The sequence below is a fragment of the Lipophrys pholis genome, assembly GCF_963383615.2.
Source record: "Lipophrys pholis genome assembly, chromosome: 4".
NCBI classification, from domain to species: domain Eukaryota; kingdom Metazoa; phylum Chordata; class Actinopteri; order Blenniiformes; family Blenniidae; genus Lipophrys; species Lipophrys pholis.
Window position 1 is genome coordinate 27881826 of NC_137637.1, and position 25555 is coordinate 27907380.

General features: G+C 39.2%; 2 protein-coding genes across 2 annotated transcripts; one reads left to right on the forward strand and one right to left on the reverse strand.

Annotated features, from left to right (window-relative positions):
- Positions 1–1022: 1022 nt before the first annotated feature.
- LOC308107989 (monocarboxylate transporter 1-like) lies at positions 1023–8965 on the forward strand. The gene is made up of 6 exons (XM_080460631.1): positions 1023–1282; positions 2238–2316; positions 4265–4513; positions 6703–6846; positions 7054–7827; positions 7943–8965. Exons 3-6 carry the CDS (start codon positions 4297–4299, stop codon positions 8176–8178), a joined length of 1371 nt encoding a protein of 456 aa, XP_080316757.1. The 5' UTR covers positions 1023–1282; positions 2238–2316; positions 4265–4296; the 3' UTR covers positions 8179–8965.
- Positions 8966–17444: 8479 nt separating this feature from the next.
- Positions 17445–24796, reverse strand: slc5a8l (solute carrier family 5 member 8, like). The gene is made up of 15 exons (XM_080462252.1): positions 24064–24796; positions 23667–23732; positions 23357–23408; positions 23069–23136; positions 22624–22778; positions 22271–22411; positions 22065–22194; positions 21255–21343; positions 20899–21011; positions 20079–20146; positions 19884–19970; positions 19574–19767; positions 19327–19436; positions 19149–19234; positions 17445–19056 (listed from the first exon to the last, which is right to left on the reverse strand). Exons 1-15 carry the CDS (start codon positions 24415–24417, stop codon positions 18943–18945), a joined length of 1827 nt encoding a protein of 608 aa, XP_080318378.1. The 5' UTR covers positions 24418–24796; the 3' UTR covers positions 17445–18942.
- Positions 24797–25555: the final 759 nt, after the last annotated feature.

Below are 25555 nucleotides of genomic sequence, written 5' to 3' on the forward strand. Positions count from 1 at the left end.
AAGTATTATGAAAATGACAAATTATTGTATTTCTGGGAAAAATGCCAACTGTTTGGTGGGAATGGATATATCTGGACCAAATGTTGAGACTGCCTGTGAAGCGAGACATATGTCCTGTGGAAATTGTGATATACAACATAACACCAGAGGATTAACAGCTTAAATATTGATAAAACTGTCATGTCTTTTAGATTGCTTGTTCGTCTTAAAGTTACATGACTTACAGATTTATAACTTGCAAATGACCATAGATTCACCTAGATTGTCCCTGTGTTTAGAAATTATTAAATTATTCATTGGTTGTCGAGCGTGGCGGATTGTATGCATGCGTTCCTATAAGCATACATGTGTTAGTCTGCAAATATGAATGCTTTTCCGACAAATCCATTTTCATGCTTCAAACTCTACCCTTGTGAATAAATGGCAGCCAAGGAAAAAACATTAAATTGCATCCTCTGTTTGAAAAGCAATAAAAGCACCGGAGAAGAGAAAAATGAGTCGAACAACATAAAACAGCCAAACATGAAGAAAAAATAGTTCAAGGGTATCAAGAATTTGAAGGCACTGTGCAAGTACATGCTGTTTGAATAACCTCATGTACTCGGGCCTTTTCTTCCCCAAGCCCCGATTCAGATTCATTAATAGTTCCCGAGGGACTTGTGGAGAAACGCTCAACCAGGACTGACCCCTGAAATGTTCGAAAGTCTTTCTTTCAGGTGTTCGAGCTGAACAATGGCCGTTGTTTCAATAAAACCTAATTTTTTAAAGCTGTTACTTCCAATATTCAATTGAATAGCACTGACAAATCAGCTGAAACAGGAAATCAGCATCTCGCAAAGCATCTTATCTTTTACAGTGCAGGCATTTTTCTATATCCTCTTTCACAACTACGGTGTTGTGCAGTGAATTACTGTGACCTTGTGTGAGTGCTGTGCACATGACAGAGGGGTGGGGAAAGTATTGTAGGGGCTTGGCATTCAGCCTCACACGGCCAATAAGAACTTGTCTGACCTCACTATTTTGCTCCACGGTGTCCAGATCGTCAACCTGTTTGATCTGGGCACTGAATGGACTCAACTCTTCAACTTTACTCACTTGGAACATATGCAGTCTCATGTGGAGGTGTGACTGGGAACCTTTGGACTGTCTTTGGACTTATAGACGGTTTGTTAAGTATCTGTGAAACAAACCAAGTCACCTTCAGTGATGTCCGTGTTGTCTTAGCGTGAAACTGAGACAGTCTTCAGAGCTCATCTGTCCCTGTTCAAGAGCTCCTGCAAAGGTAAGATGCTTCACACAAACACGGAGTACATTTAACATTTGCCCGGGCATCACTTTCCACCTTTTCAAGTTGGGTATCGGTAAAATATGCATTACTTTGTCAATGTTAAAATTCATCTTGTAATGACCTCGTCGTGATTCCATGTACAAATATTTATCTCATCTATAAATAATCAGACAAATCTACTAGATTTACTATCACAGATTAAAAACCTTGGGCTCAGGAGAGCCCCACAGCGTTGCTGCAGGGAAAAATTAAGATGGAAAAAAAAATAACTTCAACAAAATGTTTGTAAAATGTGATGTTCTTATTGGGTTATTTAAGCTGCTTTTTAATGTGATACTTGCCTACTAGCACCATGTACAAATCTATATATCTAAATTCAAGAACCATGAAGAGTTGTAGCTTTGTTACTTCTCACAGAGCGGAGGATGATGATGATCTGATGACAAATCTATAAATCTATAAGATCAGTCGTGAAACCAGAGCGTTTGGGGTTAGAGTGGATCGTGTTGTTGCCAAACAAATATAAAGTAGCTCTGCTCTAACAATTCAGCTGTGTGACCTTTACGCATGGAATCTACAATGTGTTGTACCTCTGCTGGGTCCTCCCTGTCTGGTATGTGTACACTGTATGTTGTCAAGTGGCACTTTGAGGGCCGCACACTTGGACTCCTTCATTTAGACGTTTACTCTGTGACAGCAGTTTGCCTTCAGGCCTCTGCCCATCAGTCCAATTAATTTGTTGCTTTATCAAATGTAGATAAATTCATTTAACTTGCATTCAAACTGAAGTGTTTGGCACTTTGATCGCTCAAGATCAGTGTCGAGCCATCAATTCTTGAATGAAATGATCTGTTCTATTAATTATTTCTGCAGGTTTGCCATCACACCCCCCCCCCCCCCCCCCCCCCCCTTAACGTTATGGAAACCTTGTCTCTGCTTTTGGTTTCAGGCCTTCTCAAATCGGTATCCAAAGAGAGTAAAGCAACAGTGGTGAAGTCCACAACAGTCACGTATGCTTTCTTTTTAAGGTGAGAACAAACCTCTTACATCTGTCAAGAGCCTCACATAAAACCAGTGTGTCCATTGTAACCAGCCCTATCTTTAACGGCATCAATATCCAGAGAGAGTAGCCTCCCTAAAGAAAACATACAAACATTATTGTCAAACAATGGCAGGATGTATATGTTGTATCGAGGTTTATGTTAAAACCATTAGGAAGCTGTAAACTTAAACCTCTGGGTATAGATGCTGATTGCTGAACAGCTTGAGTGAAACAAATGATATCAGCTTAAGTATCTGTGTTCCATAGGAGTCTGCAACCAGGTTTCCACTTTGCAAAGAAATTGTTGATTGATGCTCGTCTTTGCAACGACATTAAAAAAAAACTTTTTAAACAATATCAATCTGATCTGCAAATATCTAGGAATGCACATTACAAAGGACAGGCTGAAACAAATCAGTAGTGACTTTATGTGACAATAAGTGCAGTGAGATCAGAGGATTCCAGCACTGAGCTCGCCTTTTTCTTAATTTCTTCTGTTGTGCCGAGATTCCCAAAGTGTTGTACATCAACATTCACCTCAAAAGATGTTTCATTTATGTGGTGACTGCAAAGTGAACACTGACTAAAAAAAAAAAAGAGATATACAGTTGTTTTGTTTCCCCTGTCATACCCCTCGATCGCCTATAGCGGCTGTAGAATAATGCAGGAGGCACATTTACAGCTGCACTGTAGCACCTGAAATCCCAGCTCAATAACAACAGTTCTTTAATGCATTAAATATTCACTACTTGCTGAGCACAACTGGCTTATCCAATAAGTTTTCAGAGCCCTAAACCAATTCATCAACCAAATCAAGTCCTCCTTGGCTGAAAAACCTTATATCATCACCCACTCCAGCGCATAGCCCTCAGCTATTGAGCTGTATGAATTCAACCTGTGTTCGTGGTCTGATCGATGTTCTCTCCGGATAGTCTCCCCTGTGTAAACAATACAGTAAGTTGTTTGACTCTGCGGATGGACTCTTATTCATCACCTTCAAACTGGAACTGTGTGAGATCAGCAGGTGGGAGCTCAGTGAATACATGCAGACAGTAATTCCCAGCAAAGCCACACCATAAATGACGTCTTTATTTTTTAAAGGTTTGCGAGTAGGTTAGGGAAATATGGGTTTTAAAATCCTCTTCCTTTTGCATATTCACAGCAGGTAACATAAAAGCTTTGGATACTCATTACATTTTATTGGTTAGTCTAGAGGGCACACACTGAATTTCACAGAGTGAAATACAGTGAATAAAGCACGTAGTCTCCAGATGCCAGAAACACCAAAGTGGTCACTTCATACTGAGATCAGCATTGTGAAACAGCCATTGATTTGTATTTCATCTCCACAATGAGCAAAATATACAAAGCTGAGAGCATGGGGCACAATAGTATCTGGGAAAAATGATACTGTACACATGTATGATTGAGAACTTATGGAATGGAAAGTCTTACAATTTTGTTATTATTAGTATTTATTCATCATCCATTTGATACAAACAGGAGAAGTTAGAGTCGGAGAGGTTTTTAGTGCACTAAAACTTTTATGCAGTACTCTCAAATTTCAACCAATGATGAAATTAGGCTGGAAAAACCAGCTTTTAAAAATAAACATTCAGTGTGCTGAAAACAGAACAGACTTGCAAAAGCTGTGGTATCAGTTTATGATGGAATCTCTGAGGAGAGACTGTACTGCTACAGTTCAGACACAGCAGACGACAAAAAAGAAAGAGAAAAACCAATAAATACAAAGTTAAAAGTGTTAAGTTAACCTTATGATTGAGTCGTGCGTTTTGCATACTTGTAAGATTTCGTGTGAGCTCCTTTGCACATTATTACAAGAACAGAAAGAGGCAAGAAAAGAGTTCATCCATCTAACTATTTGATCTTTAAACTGTAATTAAGCAAGTAATTGTCTTCGTTCCTTTCTGAAGGTTCTCCCATCTGAATTTGAAGAAGAAGAAAGATGGCGCCTGCCGTTGGAGGTCCTGTGGGCTACACCCCACCTGAGGGTGGCTGGGGATGGATGGTGGTGATTGGGGCCTTCATCTCTATTGGTTTCTCCTATGCGTTTCCGAAGTCCATCACTGTGTTCTTCAAAGAGATTGAGGTGATCTTCAATGTGACAAGTAGCCAGGTGTCCTGGATCTCCTCCATCATGTTAGCTGTCATGTACGGTGGAGGTGAGCTACAACCTGAAAACACAGAACACATGTTTGGTAACACTTGACATTTAACACATGTAATAAAAATATATATAGATTATCTTTTTTTTTGCTTTTGACTGAACTGTAAATAGATTTATCACTGCAGTGTTCAGTTAAAAGCAAATCCATATGTTGTATTTTTTCCTGAAGTACAGGCCTATAGAGCTCCTTTTCAGACTGATTGTGTCAATAGAGAATCACAACCATTGTGCAGATTAACACTTCTTGTACTGTAACAACAATACCATGATTCCTCCTTGGAAGTGCTGTTGCAACATCATCTGTCTCTGGAGCTCACAAAATGGGATTTGGGGGCCGGGTTTTGTACTCTCAAGCATTGTTTTCCCTTGTGCTTTGAGCGCGGGGGACCACCAGGGGGTTTTGTTTGAGTGCCTGCACAGACGACATGAATGGGCTGATGTCACACGGGTCTGGTCAGTCAGGTGACGGTAAACCTCTATTCATGTGCGTGATATTCAATACAAATCAAGCCCAGTTCAAGGAAACACTCCTCGTCCCGCAAGTCTGTCTGCTTTGGAATCAAAACACTGCCGCTGTCTTTACTCTAATGTGTGATCAAACAGGAAAAAATGATGACTGAGGCACCTAATTTTAGAGATGCTTCCTGGAACTTACTTTAGTTTGCTAAATGTTTGCAGAGTAGAAAATAAATCACTCTATAAAAAAAAACTTAAATTATGTATTGTGTGCAATACTGCAAAACATACTGCCGTTTACTTTATTTACTGTTAAATCCTATAAAAACAAGCTGCCACACTTATGTGATTTAGTTAAAACACCAGTGCATACCAAAGGGGAGCAAAGCATCACCTCCAGCTTAAGCCAACATTACTGAACAAGGGAAGTATCGTGTTCCCTGTAAAGGAATCAATGCTGCCTATTGTTCCAAAACACATTCCCTTAACAAGTAGCTGCAGAATGACACGCAGGCAGTAGTTAATCTGACTTTCACTTTATAAGGTGTTAGTTAACACTTTTTCATCAGCAGTGTAAATACGCTTGTTTGTTTGCCTTTTTCTTGGCAGCACACTGGCATCATGTGATCTTTATACATGTTCAGGTGCACTTTGTTTATTAATGCAAATTATTACAAGTAAACACACAAAAGAGGGAGACCAGCTCTGCAAAGTAATTGAGATTAAGTGAGTAAATGTTTGCGCGTGTTGTGAGTAGATGTCAGTTGAGTCCGTAGGTTAGCTATTCTGAGCACGTCGGCAGGAGAAGTTCATTACCAGCCGACTGTTGCGTACCTCTGTACTCCTTCAATTTTTGATTCATTACGTTCATAATATTCTACATTGGTTTGTCTCCAACCTTTTTATCCTAAGCAACCCTCCCAGCAAAGCAGAAGGAAAGAACTCATTGTTTGTGCGGAGACTGCCTGCATTACAATTTAAAAACCTTTTGTCTTGTACCAAGCTGGCAAATGAGTCTGGACAACCTCTAAACAAAAACTGTCAGTTTCCATTTAGGTTCATTGGGGTGGGGTGGGGGTGGGGGGGGTGGGGGGGGTGGGTTGTTGGCAGCAATGCAGAAGTGTCCTCTTTGTGGATCCTCATACTCATTTAAGGTTGTTGTTGTAGATGGAGATGGTGTTTTGTGGCCTGAACCCTCTATGCATCCCAGCCATTTGGGTTATTGCAATTTTCTTGAGCTGATGTTCAAACCTGCATGCACTTCATCTTAACAAGGGAATTTACTGTTGCCTATTTCTGAAACCAAGTGCCAAGACAGAAAGTTGTTGTTTTTTGTTATCCCTCATACACATACTAGTCAAAATGCCCTGCAAACAATCACATTAACACGCTTATCCAAACTGACTTACTTCCAATAATCATGTGTCAGGGATAGATTAAAGAATCCCCACAGAAAACTTCCCACATTTTTTTTCAATCTCTGGACCAGATAGATTATTCTTTCATTGAGGCTTTTTTTTTTTTGTAGTCGTAGCTTTTCTGACAAATCGCATTATTAATGGCACACGAACACATCTACTGCAGTGCAGCACTGACAAAAATGATTGCAGAAGTTTCCTGTATTTGCAGAGCCACAGCAGTCACACTGGAGCCCTCTGGTGGTTACATGTTGAACAGCGCAAGTGAGTCATATCTGAGTGTCTATTTGTGCATGTCTTTGTGCTTCAGGTCCCATCAGCAGCATCCTGGTAAATAAATATGGGAGTCGTCCAGTTATGATGTTCGGTGGATGCCTGTCTGGAGCAGGCCTCATTGCTGCCTCTTTCTGCAATACTGTTCATGCGCTGTACTTCTGCATCGGTGTGGTGGGAGGTACCTCATCTTAACTTTGTTTTATTTCAAGTTTGGTCATGATTCATTCTTTTTTGTACTGTGCACTGTTGCCATCTAGTGTTCCTAAAAAATATCAGCACCAAAAAAGCTATTTGTCCAAATGTTGTTTTAACCCTAAATGTGACAGGTTTATTTTTCTTGAAAAAAAAAAAAAAAAGACTAATACTTTTAAACTGATTGTTTTAGGTTTGGGATTGTCCTTCAACCTGAACCCCGCTCTCACTATGATTGGGAAGTACTTCTACAAGAAGCGGCCCATTGCCAATGGGCTTGCTATGGCTGGCAGCCCTGTGTTTCTCTCCACCATGGCTCCTATTAACACCTGGCTCTTTGACAAGTTTGGATGGAGAGGAAGTTTTTTAATCCTGGGTGGCCTTCTCTTCAATTGCTGTGTCGCTGGGTCCCTGATGCGACCAATAGGACCCAAACCCAAACCTCCAGAGAAGACAACTGAGAGGAGGACTGTCATGCAGACCGTCAATAGCTTCATTGACCTTTCTTTGTTCAAGCACCGTGGCTTTTTGCTTTATATTACAGGCAATATTATCATGTTTTTTGGTCTTTTTACACCTCTGGTGTTCCTCTCTAATTATGCCAAGAGTAAAGAAATTCCCAAGGACAAGGCAGCTTTTTTATTATCCATACTGGCTTTTGTTGACATGGTTGCACGACCCTCTATGGGTATCGTGGCCAACACCAAGTGGGTCAGGCCCAGAGTACAATATTTCTTTGCTGCCTCTGTGATACTTAATGGTGTGTGTCATGTTCTGGCGCCAATATCGGTTGACTACAAAGGGTTTATTATCTACGCCATCTTCTTTGGCTTTGCCTTCGGCTGGCTGAGCTCAGTGCTGTTTGAGACTTTGATGGACCTGGTGGGAGCGCAACGTTTCTCAAGTGCCGTTGGGCTCGTCACTATTGTGGAGTGCGGCCCTGTATTGCTCGGGCCCCCAATGCTTGGTGAGTGAAACCAGCTCATTTTCAATTTTTGCTTATGCAGCTAAAACAAACACGGCCCAACAGGTTTTTTTTTTTTTTTTTTATGAAATACCACTTTCTTTCTTTTTTTTTTCAGGAAAGTTCAAAGACATCTACAACGACTACAAGTACACGTACCAGGGTTGTGGAATTCTCGTCCTCGTCGCCGGTGTCTTCCTATTTCTAGGAATGGGACTCAACTATCGGCTGCTGGACAAAGAAAAAAAGGAGGAGGAGAGGAGGGGCAGGATGGGAGTTCGAGAACAGAAGTCCAGCCGGGCCAGTGCTGTCAAGGAGGGTGCAGAGGCTAAGAACACAGAAGACGCAGTCTAATGTTCTGTACCTTGTCAGCTTACATTTTTGTTCAATTTCATGCTGTCTGTGAGGTGCCTGTTCATGAAACATTGATGCTTCGGTGAAACAGGCCACATCAACGTTTCTCCTCTCTCTCTTAATGCATTTGTTTTTGGAGACTGCCATAGAAATCATTGCCTCACTTGCATTTCAATATAAAATATTTAGATGCCTATTAAATCGCTTTAAGCTAATAAATAATCGACATTTTAAAGAAAACAACCTCTTATATTCATGCTGAGGGTATTGAACTTAGCTGTGCCTTTTATGCCACTTAAAAAAATGTCATGACATTTATTTAAAGGTAGTTAATATCACAATAACGCCTTCATAATAATCCTATTCTGAGCTTGTGAAGTGTATGTTATTTGACACCCTTTATTCCCCTGAAGATACACTTTATCTGTCAAATACATGCTATGCACCTAACTTTGCTTGAGTTGTAATTTCTGAAATGCATTTTTTGTTTTTAAATAAACTTTATTCGTCACAAGAACCTGTCAGCAAAAAGCAATTTACAAATGTCTTGAAAACACTGTCATGCCATTATAGCTTTGTTTATTTAAAAAATATATATTCATACTAATCCTACAATTGTTTGTGAAACATAATTTCATGGTCCATTTCTTTTTGATGGATGGTGTCAGTTGATAATAACCTTGATAATATCAAGATTGTTAAAAACTTGCTGTGTGTGATATTCCCAAAGAATATGTGTGCAAAAAAAAATCAAACACGTTTTCTTAATAAACAACCATTTGACAGTAAGATCAGAGTTTACTGTTTTCAATTTTTGGGATAAGCCTAGATGGAAGAAGTAAGTTATTCAATGACTTCATTGACATTATTGATGATTGTGTAGAAAGATAAATCCCTCCACAGCATGGAATCACTTTATATCAGTGCAAACATGGTCCTGATCAAAACATTGCGTCGGCTGAACTACTACAATAATTGTCTAACTGATTTGATGATTGTAATGTTTACATAAGTCAAACTTCATTGATGCACAGCCTTCCATTCATAAAAAAAAAAAAAAAAAAAAGTTTATTGAAAATGCATGTGAATTTCATGTTTTAAACTCAAATAATATGAATCTTTATTAATAATGAAATACATGTCATTAACACATATGTTTTGGACCTGTTGTGGATGAGTGACCTGTGCTGGATGTACCCTGCCATTGCTCGTAGTCAGCTGTGATTGGCTCCAGTACCCTGCAATCCCGAAATGGATAATGGAGAATATTGTTTGGATTGCAATTACATCCATCTTCTGTAAGTGTGGTAAGGCTGCGTGTAGACCCTAGCGGCCAGCCCATCACAGACAATCACACTCAAATTAGTATGTACAAGCAATTTAGGGTCACAATTTTAGGGATTCAAACCAGCGTCCGTCAAACTTCACGTCATTATTTAACTCAGTAAGCTGCAAGGCCTCAATCTATGGCACTTAAGAAAAATCAGGGAATGTTTCTATAATACTGGAAAATAAGACCACAATGGATTTTTTTAGTGTCCTTTCTGTGGATATTAATTGGCCCAAGGCATGGCTTGTTGCTTTTAAAAAGGTCAAAGAATTACATTTAAAAATACTACATAACATATATCCACCAAACACATATACATCAAGATTCCTTGACATCCGTAACAAATGTGCCTTTTGTAAAACTGAATCTGAGCGTGAAAACTCACCTGCTTTTTGTTTGCTCATACAGTAGTGCATTTTGGAAAGAACTGGAGCACTATATTCTATACAAAACAACACATAAAGTCAATATTGACTTGAAAAACATTATTTCTTATTTTGAATCCAAAGACAAGTAACCATGCACTCCTGTTAATCTCAATATTTTATTAGGGAAATTTCATATCCAAAAATTATACTCCATTCATTAGGTTGTTTCTGATTATAATTTGATCATTATTTTGATTCTCTTAATTTAATTACAATATATATATATATATATATATATATATATATCAATATCAATTATCAATATCCACACAGAGGTATTCTCCTGTTTGTCTTATGTCTCATATTACACGAAATATCCCAATGAAGTCTGTCACATTGATTTATTGTTGTTGTTTTTTTTGTTCTTCCTTTATCTGTGCTATTTTATTATTTGTTTAAAAGAATATTGTTGCTATTGCAATTTACGTTTGTACATTACAAACCTTGTATTGTTTTCAATTTTTGTTTTGTTTTGTTTTGTTTTGTTTTAATCTCACAAACCGTTGGTGAGTGATAAAGGTTCAAGCAGTTTGTATCGCTGACTTCCTACTCCCGTAAAAGGCAACACATCGTGTCCGATAATGGAAGCACGTCGATTGAAGGTCTGTTGGGCATCAACACGTCCGATTCAAACGACCGTTAACTTTTTCCGGAGCAAATCACGGCACGCGCCGAGCGCCCACCCTCAGTTCTATCTGGCCAAGTCAGTCCGTGTTTCTCACCAGGTAAACTCAACACAGCGAGGTCAGTACTCCTAAAAAGAAAAAAATACTTCAGGTATGTATTCAAGAGAAGTTAGGTCAGTGACAACCTTCTGTTTAGTTAGTTTTCGTGAGGCTGGACCCTAAATTTAACATATAAACCATGCAGGTTTTGCTCCGCGTTCGTGGTCGAAGCAGGTGCGGCTAATTTGCTAACTAGCATTAATAATATTCACTTTATTTGACGATTCAATTGTGGAACCGCATTCTTACATTTCTCACACATTCTTTCCAGTATCTCTGCATTTTTTAACTAAGAAAAATTCAGTTTTTGTTTTTTTTTGTTTTGTTTAGGACTTAATAGACAATAGCGGCTATTACACTGTCATTTCAGAATGCAGAGAGACCGTGGCTTTAGCTTCAAGCTGTGGATGCCACCCAGGGTGAGTAACGGACAGACGTGTGCAGAAAAACCCCAGGAAACAGCTGAGAGCTGCAGTGACTTCAACAGCATGCAGCAGCTGGTAAGTTACTGTGTAAAATCCTCAAATACAGAAAAAGAATGACACTGCAAGCCAGTTTTAATTGTAACTCAGATGGATGACCTCAACCCGCTGATGTCTGATAGCAATTATGAAAATATGAAGAGAATTTAAACATTATTGTGTTGCTCTTTCCCACCAGGGTTACAGCAAATGTCATGAAAAAGAGCAAAACGTGCCTTTTTCCAACACAGGCTTGGTCGCACCAACTAAACCAATCAGAGCAGGTGGGGATTTTTTTGTGGTTTTTTTTTAAGAAACTCAATCATTTATTAAAACTACAGCTGCGTGATTCCAAAACAAAAGTTTGCATCTAAATTTTGGATTTGTTGTTTTGTTTCCTCAATAGACTTTGCCAAAACGAAAGTTGTTGCACCAATGGAAAAAGAGGTATTATCGTAAATGGCAAAACATTAGGAGGAATCACTTGGCCACTGTAGGATCGTTGTGTATTTTGATGCGAGGTGTATTTGCTTGTCGTTGTGAATATTTTATAGATTGACTACACTTCCACTCAAGTTTATTTCAAGCTATTTGATGAGGTGGAGAAGATGAAGTGTTGGAAGGTCAAAGTTGACTCTGACATTGTGCAGAAGGACAGGAGGCTGCAAGATAACAACAGAACGATTGAAAGCCAGCGGAAAGCCATCCGAGAGTTACAGGTGTGTGCTTCGGTGACTTCTCTTTCTGACTCTCAATATCTTTTATTCTTAATTTTATGTGTGATTTTATTTTTTTTTTCAGTTTGAAAATGAACGCCTGAGCACAAAGCTGCTGGAACAGTTCAGTGAAAATGAGGATTTAAGGAACAGGTATGGATTTTGTTTGACTGTTCTTTGAAAACCAGCTAAACTTGACAATCCTGCTGCAAAGTTTAAATATTTCAACCTTTCAAATGCAGAAGCAACACAACAAGCAACTTGTGTGGCATCCTTAAAGAAACGTTTCAGCGCTCAGCTGAGAAAATGCATTTATGTGAGTAAAATCATCTCGGATGCTCCTAAAGTAACCAGCTTGGATTGTGCAGAAACATTTTGTAACAGTTTTGATTTCTTTTTAGTTGAATCTGAAAGAGAAGAAACTCATCAACTCTCTGTGGAAAACAGTGAGAGTATTAAGGTGAAACTCAACTAAATCTCAATCATAAGAATGTATGGCTAAAAAACTTGTTTGGGTGTTTGATTTTCTGCTTCTCTTTTTAGAAACTAATTGAAGCGTTTGACACCCTTGGTATTAAAGCAGAAGACAATCAACAACAGATGCAGAAAGGTACATAAGATTGTTTTAGAAGTTTCAAATGTTAGAGTAGTTTTAAGACTAATTCTTCTGCCAGATTAGAAACAAGAAAACAAAAACTAAATGTCTACTAACAATAGATCTGCTTTTATCATGTCTTTAAGTCAAAGAGGACTTGCTGCTTTATGAAGATTTAAAGGAGAAATATCAGCAAGAATATAAGATGAAAGAAGAAGAGGTCAGTTTGGAAAAAAACAGTTTTCTTCTAAGGTGCTTTGAGAACTTTTCATTTGCAAACATGTTGCCACAAATAACTTATGGGTCACTCCGGTTTTCACAGATTGCAATCCTTCAAACAAAAGTTAAGGACAAGGAAAACAAACTACAAAAAACCCTGGATGAGCTCCATGAAACTAAGAAGCAATGCCAGCAGCTACACGAGTCAACACGTAAGATTACTGTGAAAAGATCATTGATGGATTATTAGCTTCAATCTGGGGATTTTTGGACTCCAGCACTTAAAAGATTTGACCTATTTAGTGTTTTTTTGAAAGGTCATATAAAAATAAGTTTCTGTGCTATAAATGTAAATACTCAATTAATATGTAAAGCAGGTAGCATTGGTACGATATATGTAGACTTTTTGTTTGATGCTTGTTCATAATATCAAAAAGTGGTTCACTGCACAGGAGAGGCCAGCGAACAGGCTGTGAAGAAAGATGAGCTGATCAATACCCTCAAAGATGAGCTAGTAAGGAGCATTTGATAGTTTTTGAAAATAATTATTTCGATCAACCAATAAATATGTTGTGAAGAGTGCAGAACACTGTTGTGTTGTTTAAGGACATAAAATCGAAATCCATCGAATCTATTGAGGCCAAGATTGATGCCAGCGGAGACGAAATACTGGAACTTTCAGCTGAGCTTTCAAAGAAAACTGAGGAAATCCACAAATTGCAGGTGATGAAAATACTTTTTTAAAAATAAGATAGAAACGTAAGGTCTAGCTTGGACACATAAGAAATTGAACATAGTAACCTAGTACGCTACCTGTTAGAATTCTCAGTACCAAACGTTAATGAATGGCAAATCTGAAACTTAGGTGAGTGAGGAGAAAGCAGCAGAGCTCCAAAAAGAATTTGCAAGATTGGAAAAAGAGAACCTGTGTTTACGGTGAGTTTACACAATTCAGACCTAAAACCATGTCGTTGTGCATTTCTGAGATTTATAACTCTACATCTCTGTTACTTAGAGAGGAGTCCGATTCTGCCAAAGCCCAAATGCAAGCAACATTTTTAGAAACTGAGAGAGTCCAGAAGAAAATTGAGAAAAATGTAAGTATGCTTTCAAAGTGGATATCTCCAGAAACAAAAGGCTTTGAAATATGGCTCATGTGAAAGTGTGACCTGAGGATTCCACTTGTGCTTTTTGTTTACAGTTTGAGAATCTGCAGGTGGAAATCAGAGAAAAAGAAAAGGGAATTAAAGCTGCGGAAACAAAGGTGACTGAGAAAACTAAAGAATCTTGAATTTTGATGTTAATGTTTATCTTTTTCTAAATTTGACTAATTTGTTTTTCAGCTGTTTAATCTCAAAAATAATTTTGAAGAGAAATTCGAAGCCCAGGAGGAGGAATACAAGAAAGAGGTTTGTAATGACAGTGAATCTGTTTATGTACGGTGGATTAAAAAGAATTAATTTACACCGTGTTCTTTTTTTTTTTTGTTCTGTCCTGTTTTAGAATGAAATGCTAAAAAGACAAATTGCACAAGAAACTGCCAAATCCCATGAGGTAAAAATTAAGTAGAATTTCTTGATCTTTATCAAAAAAAGAAAGAAAAAAACAACAACTCTGTGTTAAACATCAATGCTCGTTTTGCCTTCAGATCAACCGTCTTTACGAAGAGTCCCTGAACTGTCAAAGACAGAAAGATGAAGATCTTCAGAAATTACAAAAGGATCTTGAAGCAAAATCCACCTTTTCCACCGAGCTTGAGAAAGAGGTCACGTCTATCATTTAGACTGCAGTTTTATGACAAATGTTTACAGCTCCTGAATGGAAAAGAAAAACCTCTTCTGTCTACTGCAGATGCAAGAGCTCCAGTTATCAGCAGCAGAGGCTGTTAAGGAGAAGGAAGAAGCAGAACTGAAATGTCAGCACAAAATAGCTGATGTGTTGGCCGTGATGGATAAACATCAGGTAAGATCATCAACTCTTTGTAATGATGTCTGGAAACGATCTTATTAAATGTTGTTTGGAAGCAACTTGAACTGTGTTCACCAGGGCCAGTGTGACCAGACGCTTAAAGAAAAAGAAGCAGAGCTTGACGTGAACAAGAAATTGTTGGTATGATGATCTCAAAAATCAATGTGTATAAATGTTATAGAATACTTATATCAATAATCAAGTTACATTCTTACATTTCCTGAAACACATTTATTGAACACAGGAGTCGGATCTCTCAAAACTCAAAACACAAAATGATGTGTTAGATAAACAGCTGATAATGGAAAAAGCAGAGAAGGTATGTCCTTGTTTAAATTAATGGCGGTTAACATTTGGTGTTTCTCTCAAAGAGCTTGTGTGATACCTTCTCCAAGAAAGTCATCTATGTTTTTATTTCCAGGAAACTTTACAGAAAGAGCTTAATGACTTGAAGAAAGAATTGTCTCTGAAAATCAGTCAGCTGTCACAAACAAACAACAAGCAGGTACAGGAAAGTCTGCAATATTACAACTTGACACTTGGTTTGTCATCAGTTTTGCTTCAATAAGAATTATTTTGTAATATTCTAGGCGAGCGCTCCAAACCACAAGCAAGAGGGATGCTCGGAGACTCCAGGAAAAAGCTCTTCAAAGAATCAGATCTTTGATTTCTGCAGCACCTGGAAAACCCCGTCTTATGGCAAAGATGATCGGATTACAGCAGTTATTAAGAAATCTGTAAGTTTATTTTACTGATGCCTTTAAAACACAATGCTCATTCCTCTTCTCCTCAATTGTTGAAGCAAGTTAGAGATGACGTGTTTAAGTCATTACTTTTTTGGTTCACATTTACCAAAGGCGTCTCTGTGATACATTCTTTAGGTTCAAAGAAAAATACATAAATCTGAAATACTGTGAAAACGTGTATTAGCCTGTCAACTTGTAACACTTGTTATTTTTCTGAAGACATTGTTGCTCATCCACCAAAACTGACTGAAAAAGAGGTGAAGGATTGGCTCAATAGTTTGCATGCAAAAGATTGACTAAAATGATCCATGGCAAGTGAAAGTAAAGCTGCTTTCAAATACAGTTGATTTATGCTTTTGTAAATTAATCATGTTGCACATAAACCATTAAAGTGAAGTTAGTATATTGAGTTCATCTTAGAGGACTAAGACCCCAGCTTGTCTTTGTGTCATATGACATCAGTTCATGTCCAAGAAAAGGAAGCACAACCACACAGGACTGTCTTAGTTTACATTCATATGGATAAAACTTCACTGAGTCACAGCAGAGAATAGCGAACACAACATGAGGTCATTCCCGGAGGCTTTTCACAAATTGTTGCTCAGATGATTTCAAGTTGCCAGGAAATAATTAGCTGCAATAACAGTCTTTCTCTTCCTTCATTAAGGGCACTCCAGGTGAATCAATGGTAACTCCCTGTGGAACACTGAAGGCCAAGGTAGATATCTACTTCATATGATAAACTACATGTTCCCTGTTCACAATGAAAGGAGTAACTGTCACCTAAAGCATCATCAGATGTGGCTACTACACCGTCTGACCATAACTTTATATTGTAGCACCTTCGCAGTGAAGACATGAGAACTCCAGGAAGTGTGACGAGCAGGGTTGGCGGAACATCAAAAATCAAAGTAACCTACTCAAATGTTATCAACTTAGTGATGATGTGAAGAATTTCTGTTGTTATAAATTCCTTGAGTTCCCTCAGGCCTACAGAGTGAAGACACCGCCTGCTAAAACCACAACACTGTGGGGAAAGAGCAGCACCTACATGGAACCAAAGACTGACAGCTCCGATGAAACGGATCTTCTTGTGAGTACTCTTGGTATTCGAAATATCTCAGAAACCAGTGTGGTTCAATTCAATTGTTTCTGCGAAACTTCAGAAGAGATCATTTTTGCCTTCTGCTTCTTGTCTTGCCAGAGTTTTGATAAAGTTCACACAGCCAGTTTTTCTACTCCACACCGCAAAGTCAATCTCTTCAAAAAGGTAACCCAACATCTTGATATGTGATCCCTTTATTTGACGTCCAGTAGATGAAGATGAATCAAGCTCTGGTCCCTTTCATTTAAAACAATCAAATTTGTTTTTCCTCTTTAACATTCAGAGTCCAGCTACTAGTGAATCGCCAAGAAACTCCTTAAAACTGGCTGCAATAAAAAGAATGAGAGCTGCTGGTTGGACTGCTGTTACAGGCTCGGACAAAAAAAAGAGGAGGAGCAATGAGAAGATCTTTGCCTGAGCAGTTCTGTTTCACACCATACATACCAGACAATATTCAGACTGAAATACAAGCGTCGTTGATAGAAATAATTACTAAACATGCATTGATTACACTGTTTGTATTTCAATCAACCAAAAACAGTAAGTCAATTAACATGCATAGGAAGTGTTGCCTAAGTTAAGTTAAACAAATTTGGTGACGATACCAAAAGTTTAGTGTTATTGTTCTAACATTTAAAAAAAAAAAAAGTAAAAGCAAAAATGGGTTTTGAATCACACTTGATGTTCTTTGGTTCAGTGCAGAAGATGTTTGCTGGGTTGCTGTTTTGAGTAACTTCTCTCTTCTAGTCTTCTTTGATTTAATTCAAGTTTGTATTGGTGTTGGAAAAGGTGTAGTTGTTACAAATAGTATAGTTGTATTGACAGTGATGTAGTGGAGGTGTAGGAATTGTTCAAATAAACCAGTTATTTGTGTTTAATTCTTGTGCTCATTATTTCTCATTCCCTTTTTCAAAAAAAAAAAATATTTCTTATTGTTTGATCATGTTTTTGTCAAGCAACAAACGAGACTTTCAAGCTGCAGAAACCTTGTTTAATGAAGAAATTCAAGGCCAAATTCAGAATTCAGAAAGTGATGGTCCTTTTTATTGCAGAAGACATGGTGGCTGAATTATGTTCACTTTGTCATTTACAGAAGATAAGGTGGTTGAGTGAGAAACCTGAGAGTAACTTGTGACTTGAGCCAGGCTTATGTTGGCATGCCGTGTCATGCTCTCAGTCGCATTTGAAGCAGCGGTTATATTTACAACAAACATTTACACACATTTGTTCAAACTCGTCTGCGTCTACAAAGTACACCCGAGTGCAATCTACAATCTCCTGCCTCCCGACTCTGGTTTTCTGTAGTTTCACTAATGGAACCATATACATTCCCTGTTTCCATGTGAAACTTTGACCAAGCCAAGTAATAAGTACTGTTGACTAATTCATGAGACTTGAATTCACCTTTTGTCGGTGTGTGTTCAGTTCCCAGTTTTTAAAGGGTCATTTTACGGGCACAGAGGAAGGTAAAAGTGGGCAGGGCTGGGTTTTGTAAACTTCCTCTGTGTTGTCAAGGAGACGAAGGACGTGGCTATAAACCAGTCCAAAGCTCAGTTCTCTTATGAGGTTCAGATTGATTTTACTGCTCACTAGTATAATTCACACAGTAACTTCACGGTGAACATCTTTTTTAACTGTTGCCACTCCTCTATTCTTCCTGCAAAAACAAAACCCTAAAATTTTATTGAAAAATACAAATTACTTGAACTTAGGGCAGGTGGGTCATACGAAGGCATCAATATGCATATAAAAAAAAATCAGGTGAATAAAGAACTGGCTGCTATTCTTTCAGAACTGTAATGTAATCGTGCATACTGTTAAACAGACCACCGATAACATTCCAGCGCGCTTCCGTGTGCATCGGTATGAAATAAAGTACAATGTTCATGTCGAAAATAAAGCTGGAATCCTGTATCGACAAGAACAAGTGAACAAAGGGCAATAAAAGTGAAACAATTGCGCCTCATCAGCGGCAAACAGGAAATGGGAATAGCTTAATCAGTGTGGAAGAGAAGATGTAGCGACTATTTGCACAACATCTTCCTTAATTGCTTCCTCGTTTGTTGTATTTCCTTGAGTAGCATATATTAAACTAAAGTAATCATACTTAATTAATCCCCCTGGGGAAATTCCTTTATTCCGCATTGACCCTCCGCCCATCGGTGGGCGGCCACATCGCAGTGCTGCGGGTTGAGGGTCTTTGCTCAGGGAGCCGCAGTGGTGACGTGTCGGCTGTGGGGATCGAACCTGCGAACTTCCCAGCCCAAGCCCGCCTCTCTGCCCTCTAGTCCACCACTGCCCCATATTGAAATTAACTATATGTTTATCATAAACTTCCATGTATTTTCAGTAATATCTTAATTATACATTTGAATTTTACACACAAGTTTTGAGATGCATCATTTCAATATAAATAAGTAGGTAATGGTGTTACAGTTGTTTGGGTACAGGTTCTAAGTGATATGGTGGCATTACAGTTTAGAAATTTGTTCAAGATTTTTCATCTTCACATCGAAGTCTGTGTACGCGGAGTTGTGAACTCCCAGATTGTCGTCTCGAGCAGCTTTTTCTGTCATGTACACTTTCTGTAGTGGAATTAAAAACATGGCGTCGGCTTTGCAAAGGGACCAAACTGCTCATAGTTAGATAAATGACAGTGTTGGAGTTAGCAACTCACCTTTGATTCAGTGCGAAACTTAAAGCAGAGCAAATCACTCCTCCTCACGAACAAGTTTGAGCTCAGCTTATCTTGCTTGCACCCGCCTGTGAAAACACAGAAACGCAAATCCCTCTTTATTGTAGCTCAGATCGTATGTATTTGCAGTGAAAGTAGAGGTCAGGAGGTCATAGCTCACCTGTGATGATGCTCACCAGTAGACCACTCACTATTGTAACCAGTGTGCCCAAAACAGAGAAGTAGAGGTAGGACAGAGAGTACCAGGAGTCTGCCAGAGGTGGCCTCACACTGACACAGAGAACAGCTCGTTTACTCACATGGAACTTAAAGTCTTCGACCATTTAACCGGATATTTTGTACACGGATGCTTTTAAGAACACCGTGCGGTCGATTGATAACAGTGGCGTCTTGTGTAAATGACTCACTCAGCCAATGTGGTCAGAGTCGCCGGGCTGGTGGAAGGAAGCGCTGTCGTGAAATTTGTGGGCGGTTTGACGTTGCAGTTGGTAGTGTTGAATGAAAGAGGGTTTGTCTTGTCATTACCGGGCGGGTACAGCTGGGCTCCGATCCCCACCCACAGTGTCAACACGAGACCAAGTAGCATGCCTACAATCCCCCCCTGGAAAGTAAACAGCACTGCACTCAGACACATTGTTTGTTTTAGCAGCTCACAAGATGCAGTTGTTCTACTGGACGTTTGTCACAATAGAATTAAAAAAAAATAAAAATACTCACAATTGAATTACTTGTTCGGAATAACATTCCCAGTAGATAAAGTCCGAGAAGAGGCCCGCTGATCATGCCAAAAATAGAAAGAGCTGCCTGAAAATAAGAAAGTGTCTTTCCCGTCATTCAGCTCATGGTGGGGCTGTTGAGCAACAAATGGCCGCGGCGCCGCCTGTGCATTCTATTAAAGAAAATAAAAGTCACCTGCAGAACGCTTCCCATCATTGAAGCAACTCCAGCCATCCCGATGCACAGCGCTCCAAAAAATACACCTGAAAGTTGATCGACTTTGGTTAAATAACCACAGCGTTGAAACGTTTTGACATCTTTTCTTCCTTTTTTTTTTTTTTAAAGCCCTGGGTCTAGGTAATCCGCAATAGAGAGAACTAAACTAACAAAAACTTTTTCAGATATTTCTTGCCTCGAGAGCAGAGCTGTCGAACCCGTTTTCATTTAGACAACTATTACAGCCCAATTTGATCTTAGTTGGGCGAGACTAGTAAAATGATAGGCTTTAATTAAATCGACAGCTCCAATTGATTCCCTTTGTTTTAGCATTAAGACATACAAGAGCGTGGGATGGGATACTAATGGCATACACGTCTCAATAATTTAATGACATTATTTTTTTCTGTTGAGCCAACAACTCATAATCTGTGTTTTACACAACTGCAACCATGTCGTGACTCATTGATGGATAGGAAGCATTTGAATGGCCTCCTAACACTAACAAGATAAGATAATGTAGATAATGTGTATGTTGGTGTCTACCGGAGTCCTCTGATCTTCTTAGAGTCAGCAGTTACTGTAGAGTTTATTTTCTTTGCACTAGACGTGATAAAGATGTGTTCTGTTTACTCAAACTAGACCAGGAAGTACTCCTGTGCTTTTTGCTCAGATTACAGAAGATGTCTTGTATCTAACAGATGAGTTCTTCTTTCTTCTTCTGCTTAATATTATAAAGACCGAACACGCCTTGTCTTCATTGACGAGCTTCAGTGAACGCATTTTTTCTTCTGCTTACTCAGTCCCATGTTCATCCAGGTTATCTGTTTGGCTGTCAGGTTTTTGAAGACAGGAAAAATGAAGTCTTCCACTGTCACAGCCACAAGGGCGTTAATGCTGGAAGACACCGTGCTGAAAGATAGACGACCATAAGCCTTTAGACTCTGAACACAACAATACGAATGTGGCATTCAAATCGAAATGTTAGTGTCAGGAACAGATTTCTTGCTTTATGTGGGTGACGAAAGTTTTCTCAATCTGCAAAAAGCCCCATGTATCTTTGATTTTCCTTCCCCATTACAACATCTACTTCAGCGTTCCTAACTCAGACCATGGCGAGCTTTTCTTTTTTTCCCCCCCGGTCTCAGGCCTCACCTCAGTGTGCCACTGTATGCTGCAGCCACAAACAGGCCCGGGATCCCAGGATAGTCTGCCAGGATATCCATCACCAGGTAAGGCAGCATCTGGGTGTTGAATCGGAACCAATTTACTGTTCACCGTGACCAAGGTTTGCAGGTATTTAAAGTTTTCAGGTTCTTGCACTTCATTCAGTGCTACTTTTCTGACAGTTTTGTTTCTCCAGGAAAAGTTTGCTTTAATCCTTAGGACTCTGCCAAAATATATACAACGATAAATTCAAAGTCAAAATTGGGCTTTAGCATTCATTGGCTGAGACGATGTCACCTTTGGAACGCAATCACCGTATAAACCATCACTGCATTTCACAGCTGAATATCCTATAAACAAAAAACGAAGTAAAGGACAACCAGGCAGAATAAACGGGCGAAAAGGCGGCAGCGCTTGTAAAATGGGCGCGATGTCTTTTGATAAGTACAAGATGTACTGACAGGGATGAAAGTGGTTTAGATTGAAATTAAAGATAAACAAGATTTGGAGCATCAAGATGTTCCCACACCCATGGCTTTGTTAGAGAGAAATGCTTGAGATTCTTGCTCTGAGATCAGAAATGAACACTTAAAATTGTATGTGTATGTATTGGGTATATCTTAATCTGTGATTAAGTCTGTGATCTTAGGTCTGTGATTTCTTTTTTTTTTTTTTTACTTTTACTTTATAAAGAGGAATCAGTACCTCTACTTTAATATTTCTTTCCTCCCACAAATATATATGTGCATCTACTTCAGTGAGGAGAACGAGTGAGGAGTCAAATGCAGCTGTGTTCACCTGGTCAGAGGTCGCGACATCACCGTTTGAAATTGGATCACAATCCTTGTAAACTGAGTACATCGTGAGGCCAGAGAACATAGCCAGACTCACAGTGGTCCACAGGCCAACCATGTTCACATACAAAGACCTAAGAGATGAGAGAAGACGAGTCAGGGCAGGAAGCACGTTTTCAGCCAAGAATCTGTCATTTGCAGCTCTCTTACATTTTGGCATGTCCCAGTGTTTTGCAGGAGATGTAGCGCTGCACCTGGGACTGATTGATGGAATAGATCGACACCCACATTATGCTGCCACCGACCACTATGGTCCAGAAGGTGTGTCTTTTGAGAGGATCTGGATCAAAGCTGTGGTGATATGGAAGACTGCTGAAGGGGATTTGGCTACAACACGAGTCCAAGTATCTGACAAGTTTCATGACATTCTCTGGCCTAAACCTATCTTTACATTCCTGATGTCTTCTTTTCTTGTTTACTATATGCAAATACTTCGACACTGATTCTTTTTATGGGATTCAGAAAACACTACAACTGTGCTTCTGATCTGCTTTTACACTCACTCAAATGCTACCAGTCGGCCTCCTTCGCTCGCATCTTCCCATATTTTACCGAGACCTCCCTTCAGCACGGCGCCTCTCGCTATGACGGCCACAAAACCTGCCAGCATGATCACCATCTGCAGGACGTCCGTCCAGATCACTGCTTTCAGACCGCCCTGAAACAAAACCCCGCTTAGACTGGGCTCCACCTTCAAGTTCTTTTCTAGAATATTTCCAATTCAGTGCTCGGTGGTTCAGAACAAAAACATCACATGAGGAGCAAACAGTTTTACAAAGTCAAGGTAAAGTTCCTGATGAAATTTACCACCGTATAAAAATGATAACGGGAGGCTGTTAATGGTGTGAAATAGAAACGTATTTCAAGGACTTCAGACTATGTGCACAAACCACTCGCCTTCTTTTAGTATGACACATAAAATCTGTTTTGAAATGAGACATTTCCTACCAAAGTGCAGTAGACGATGCACACCACTCCCGTGGCCACCAGCACTCCCCACAGATCAAGTCCAGTTACTGTGCCATAAAAAATAAGTCCACATCAAAACTTAAACATGCCTGGACTGTGTGTGAAATGCTAGAAAAAGAGATTCAAATGGTTGCTTTAACTTCATGTCAAACAAGAAAAACTCTTGAATACGTCACTACTTTAGCTCAAGCAGTATGCTGCAGGTCACTTCGACTATTAACGAAAAGTCAATGATGTGCGTTTGAGCTTTTTCGCGCGTTGACTCACTTTGATTCAGTGCAAGTGCTGGAGCATAGATGACTAACCCGGTGTACAGAGCCTGAGAAGAGATGTCTCCATTAGTTGATTAGATGGAAACACAATAAGCATGTGATTCATATTAATGGGTTCTGGGAAGTGGTATCAACAATCAGTTTTCCATAAAGTCAAAAAGCGATAAAGGCCGTCCAGCCTGTTGTTACATTTGCCATTTTAGTCATTTTTATTAGATGCGATTGTGACTGTTTTATGCATATTTTTTTTGATTACAAAGGAAACACAATGTTTGCTAAACCTTTATACAAAAGCATGTTGTTACCGTCTGTATGATGTACATTGACGTCCCAATAATCCGAATGGGGCGGCTGAAGCGCATCTCGAGGTACTGGAATACAAAAGATTGGCAAAAAAGGAAGTTTTAGTCTACATTTTGAATACATTTTACACTACATTTGCAAGACATATAAAATGTCTAGTTAGTTAATATGTATCTATTCCTCCAAACTATTGCGTACTTCTTACCATACCGCAGTGATTCTATAATAGCTGCTCCTCTCTGTCAATAAATCATTACCTACATAAACATTGAGGGAGCCATTGTACTGCTGACTACCTATAAAACATAGCTACACGCAGTACTGATTTATTTCTGAAGGTATTTTTTTTTTTTTTGCCCTTGTCAACAATAAAATGATCAGAGTTTATCTTTGTCTTACCTCATAGGCGCTGGTTATCCCCAGTCGATAAAAAAGTGGAACAAAGATCTCGGCAGTGACGACGGACATGATGGCATAGGAAAACCCAAAGAGCCAGAAGGCTATTCCAAACCGGTACGCTTCAGCTGGTGTGCCGATGACCGTGATGCCAGACATGAAACTGGCAGTGAGCGACATGGCCACCGGGATCGCCGTCATTTGTCGTCCACCCAACAAAAACTCCTCCGTGCTGCTCTCCTTGCGACTTCGGATGGCCTGAAAAAGTCCGATGCCCGCTGTCCCCACAATTGTTCCAAAGAAAACGACATAATCCCACACGGAGAAAGTAGGCACTGGTCCACCAGTGCCAACCATAGTTACTTCAGAAGAAACTTTACTTTTTCTGTACTTAGAGAAAGTTTGAAATCCAGAGGGATATAGACATTACCTGAGTTATTCTATCATTGCCACAGCACTCGCACCGAAAGCACCAACTCTGCCAGAAGAGCCTCTTCGGTGCTGTTTTCTAATTAATTCACTACACTTGTAAAGTTTCCTCTTAAACCTTCAACAAAAAAGTAGACGTTGCCTTAAAAAAAAAAAAGTCCAGCTCTCAGTCTCTTTTTTTTTTTTGGTTTGTTTTGTCTGTTTTTTGCGCCCAGATTTACCCCTTCTGACTTTCAGTGTCGTCCCTTTTACCGTTTATAAAGCAATGAGATTTCAGCTGCCTGTCTCTCGCAATTGGCTGAAATCTGGTCCACTCTGAAACATGTAGCAAACTATAAAGGTTACCGGTAGTTCACTTTAGTTAATAATCCATCAAGGACACGAGACTCAGAAGCTATAATTAGGTGTGAGGAATTCATCATTTGGGCAACTTCAGATGGCAAAGATTCTGTTTTGCTTCTCAAATTGTGCTTTGATGGCTTTAAATCACTCACTTTCATTAAAGGATTATTTTCTTGTTTTTAGTGACTTATTGGTACTTCCAGGGAGGCTCTTTGTAGAACTCCACGTTACTCAGTACTTATTGGTTTGGTTAGGCATTGAGGAGAAGGGCAGGTTACATCTCCAGGGATTGGCTGCTACATCTGCTGTTATAGCATGACCAAAACTGTCCACATAGTCACAATTGAATGACTTGGTGGGGCTTTTTTTTCTTTTTATTTCAGCAATGATGCACAGTTAGTCATTTCAAAAGTGTCAGCAGAAAAAAAAAAAAACAGGAGTTTTAAGGTCTTTGCCTCAGAAGAAGGAAACTTGTAGTAATATTAATTAAAAAACAAACAAACTGAAGATCAAACATTTTACAGTTGATTCTTTTTGAGTTAATTAACTCAGTGATGAAATGTGAGAAACATTATTGTGGAACTCGAACTGGGACCATTGTTCATGTTTGAAAAAGCAAGATTCTGCCCGAGAAGGAGGATTCACTAGACGAGACCTATATATACTCTGATGGTATGGGTTGAAGTTTTTGTTGTATAGTATTTGTTTTCTGGCCAATGTTCCT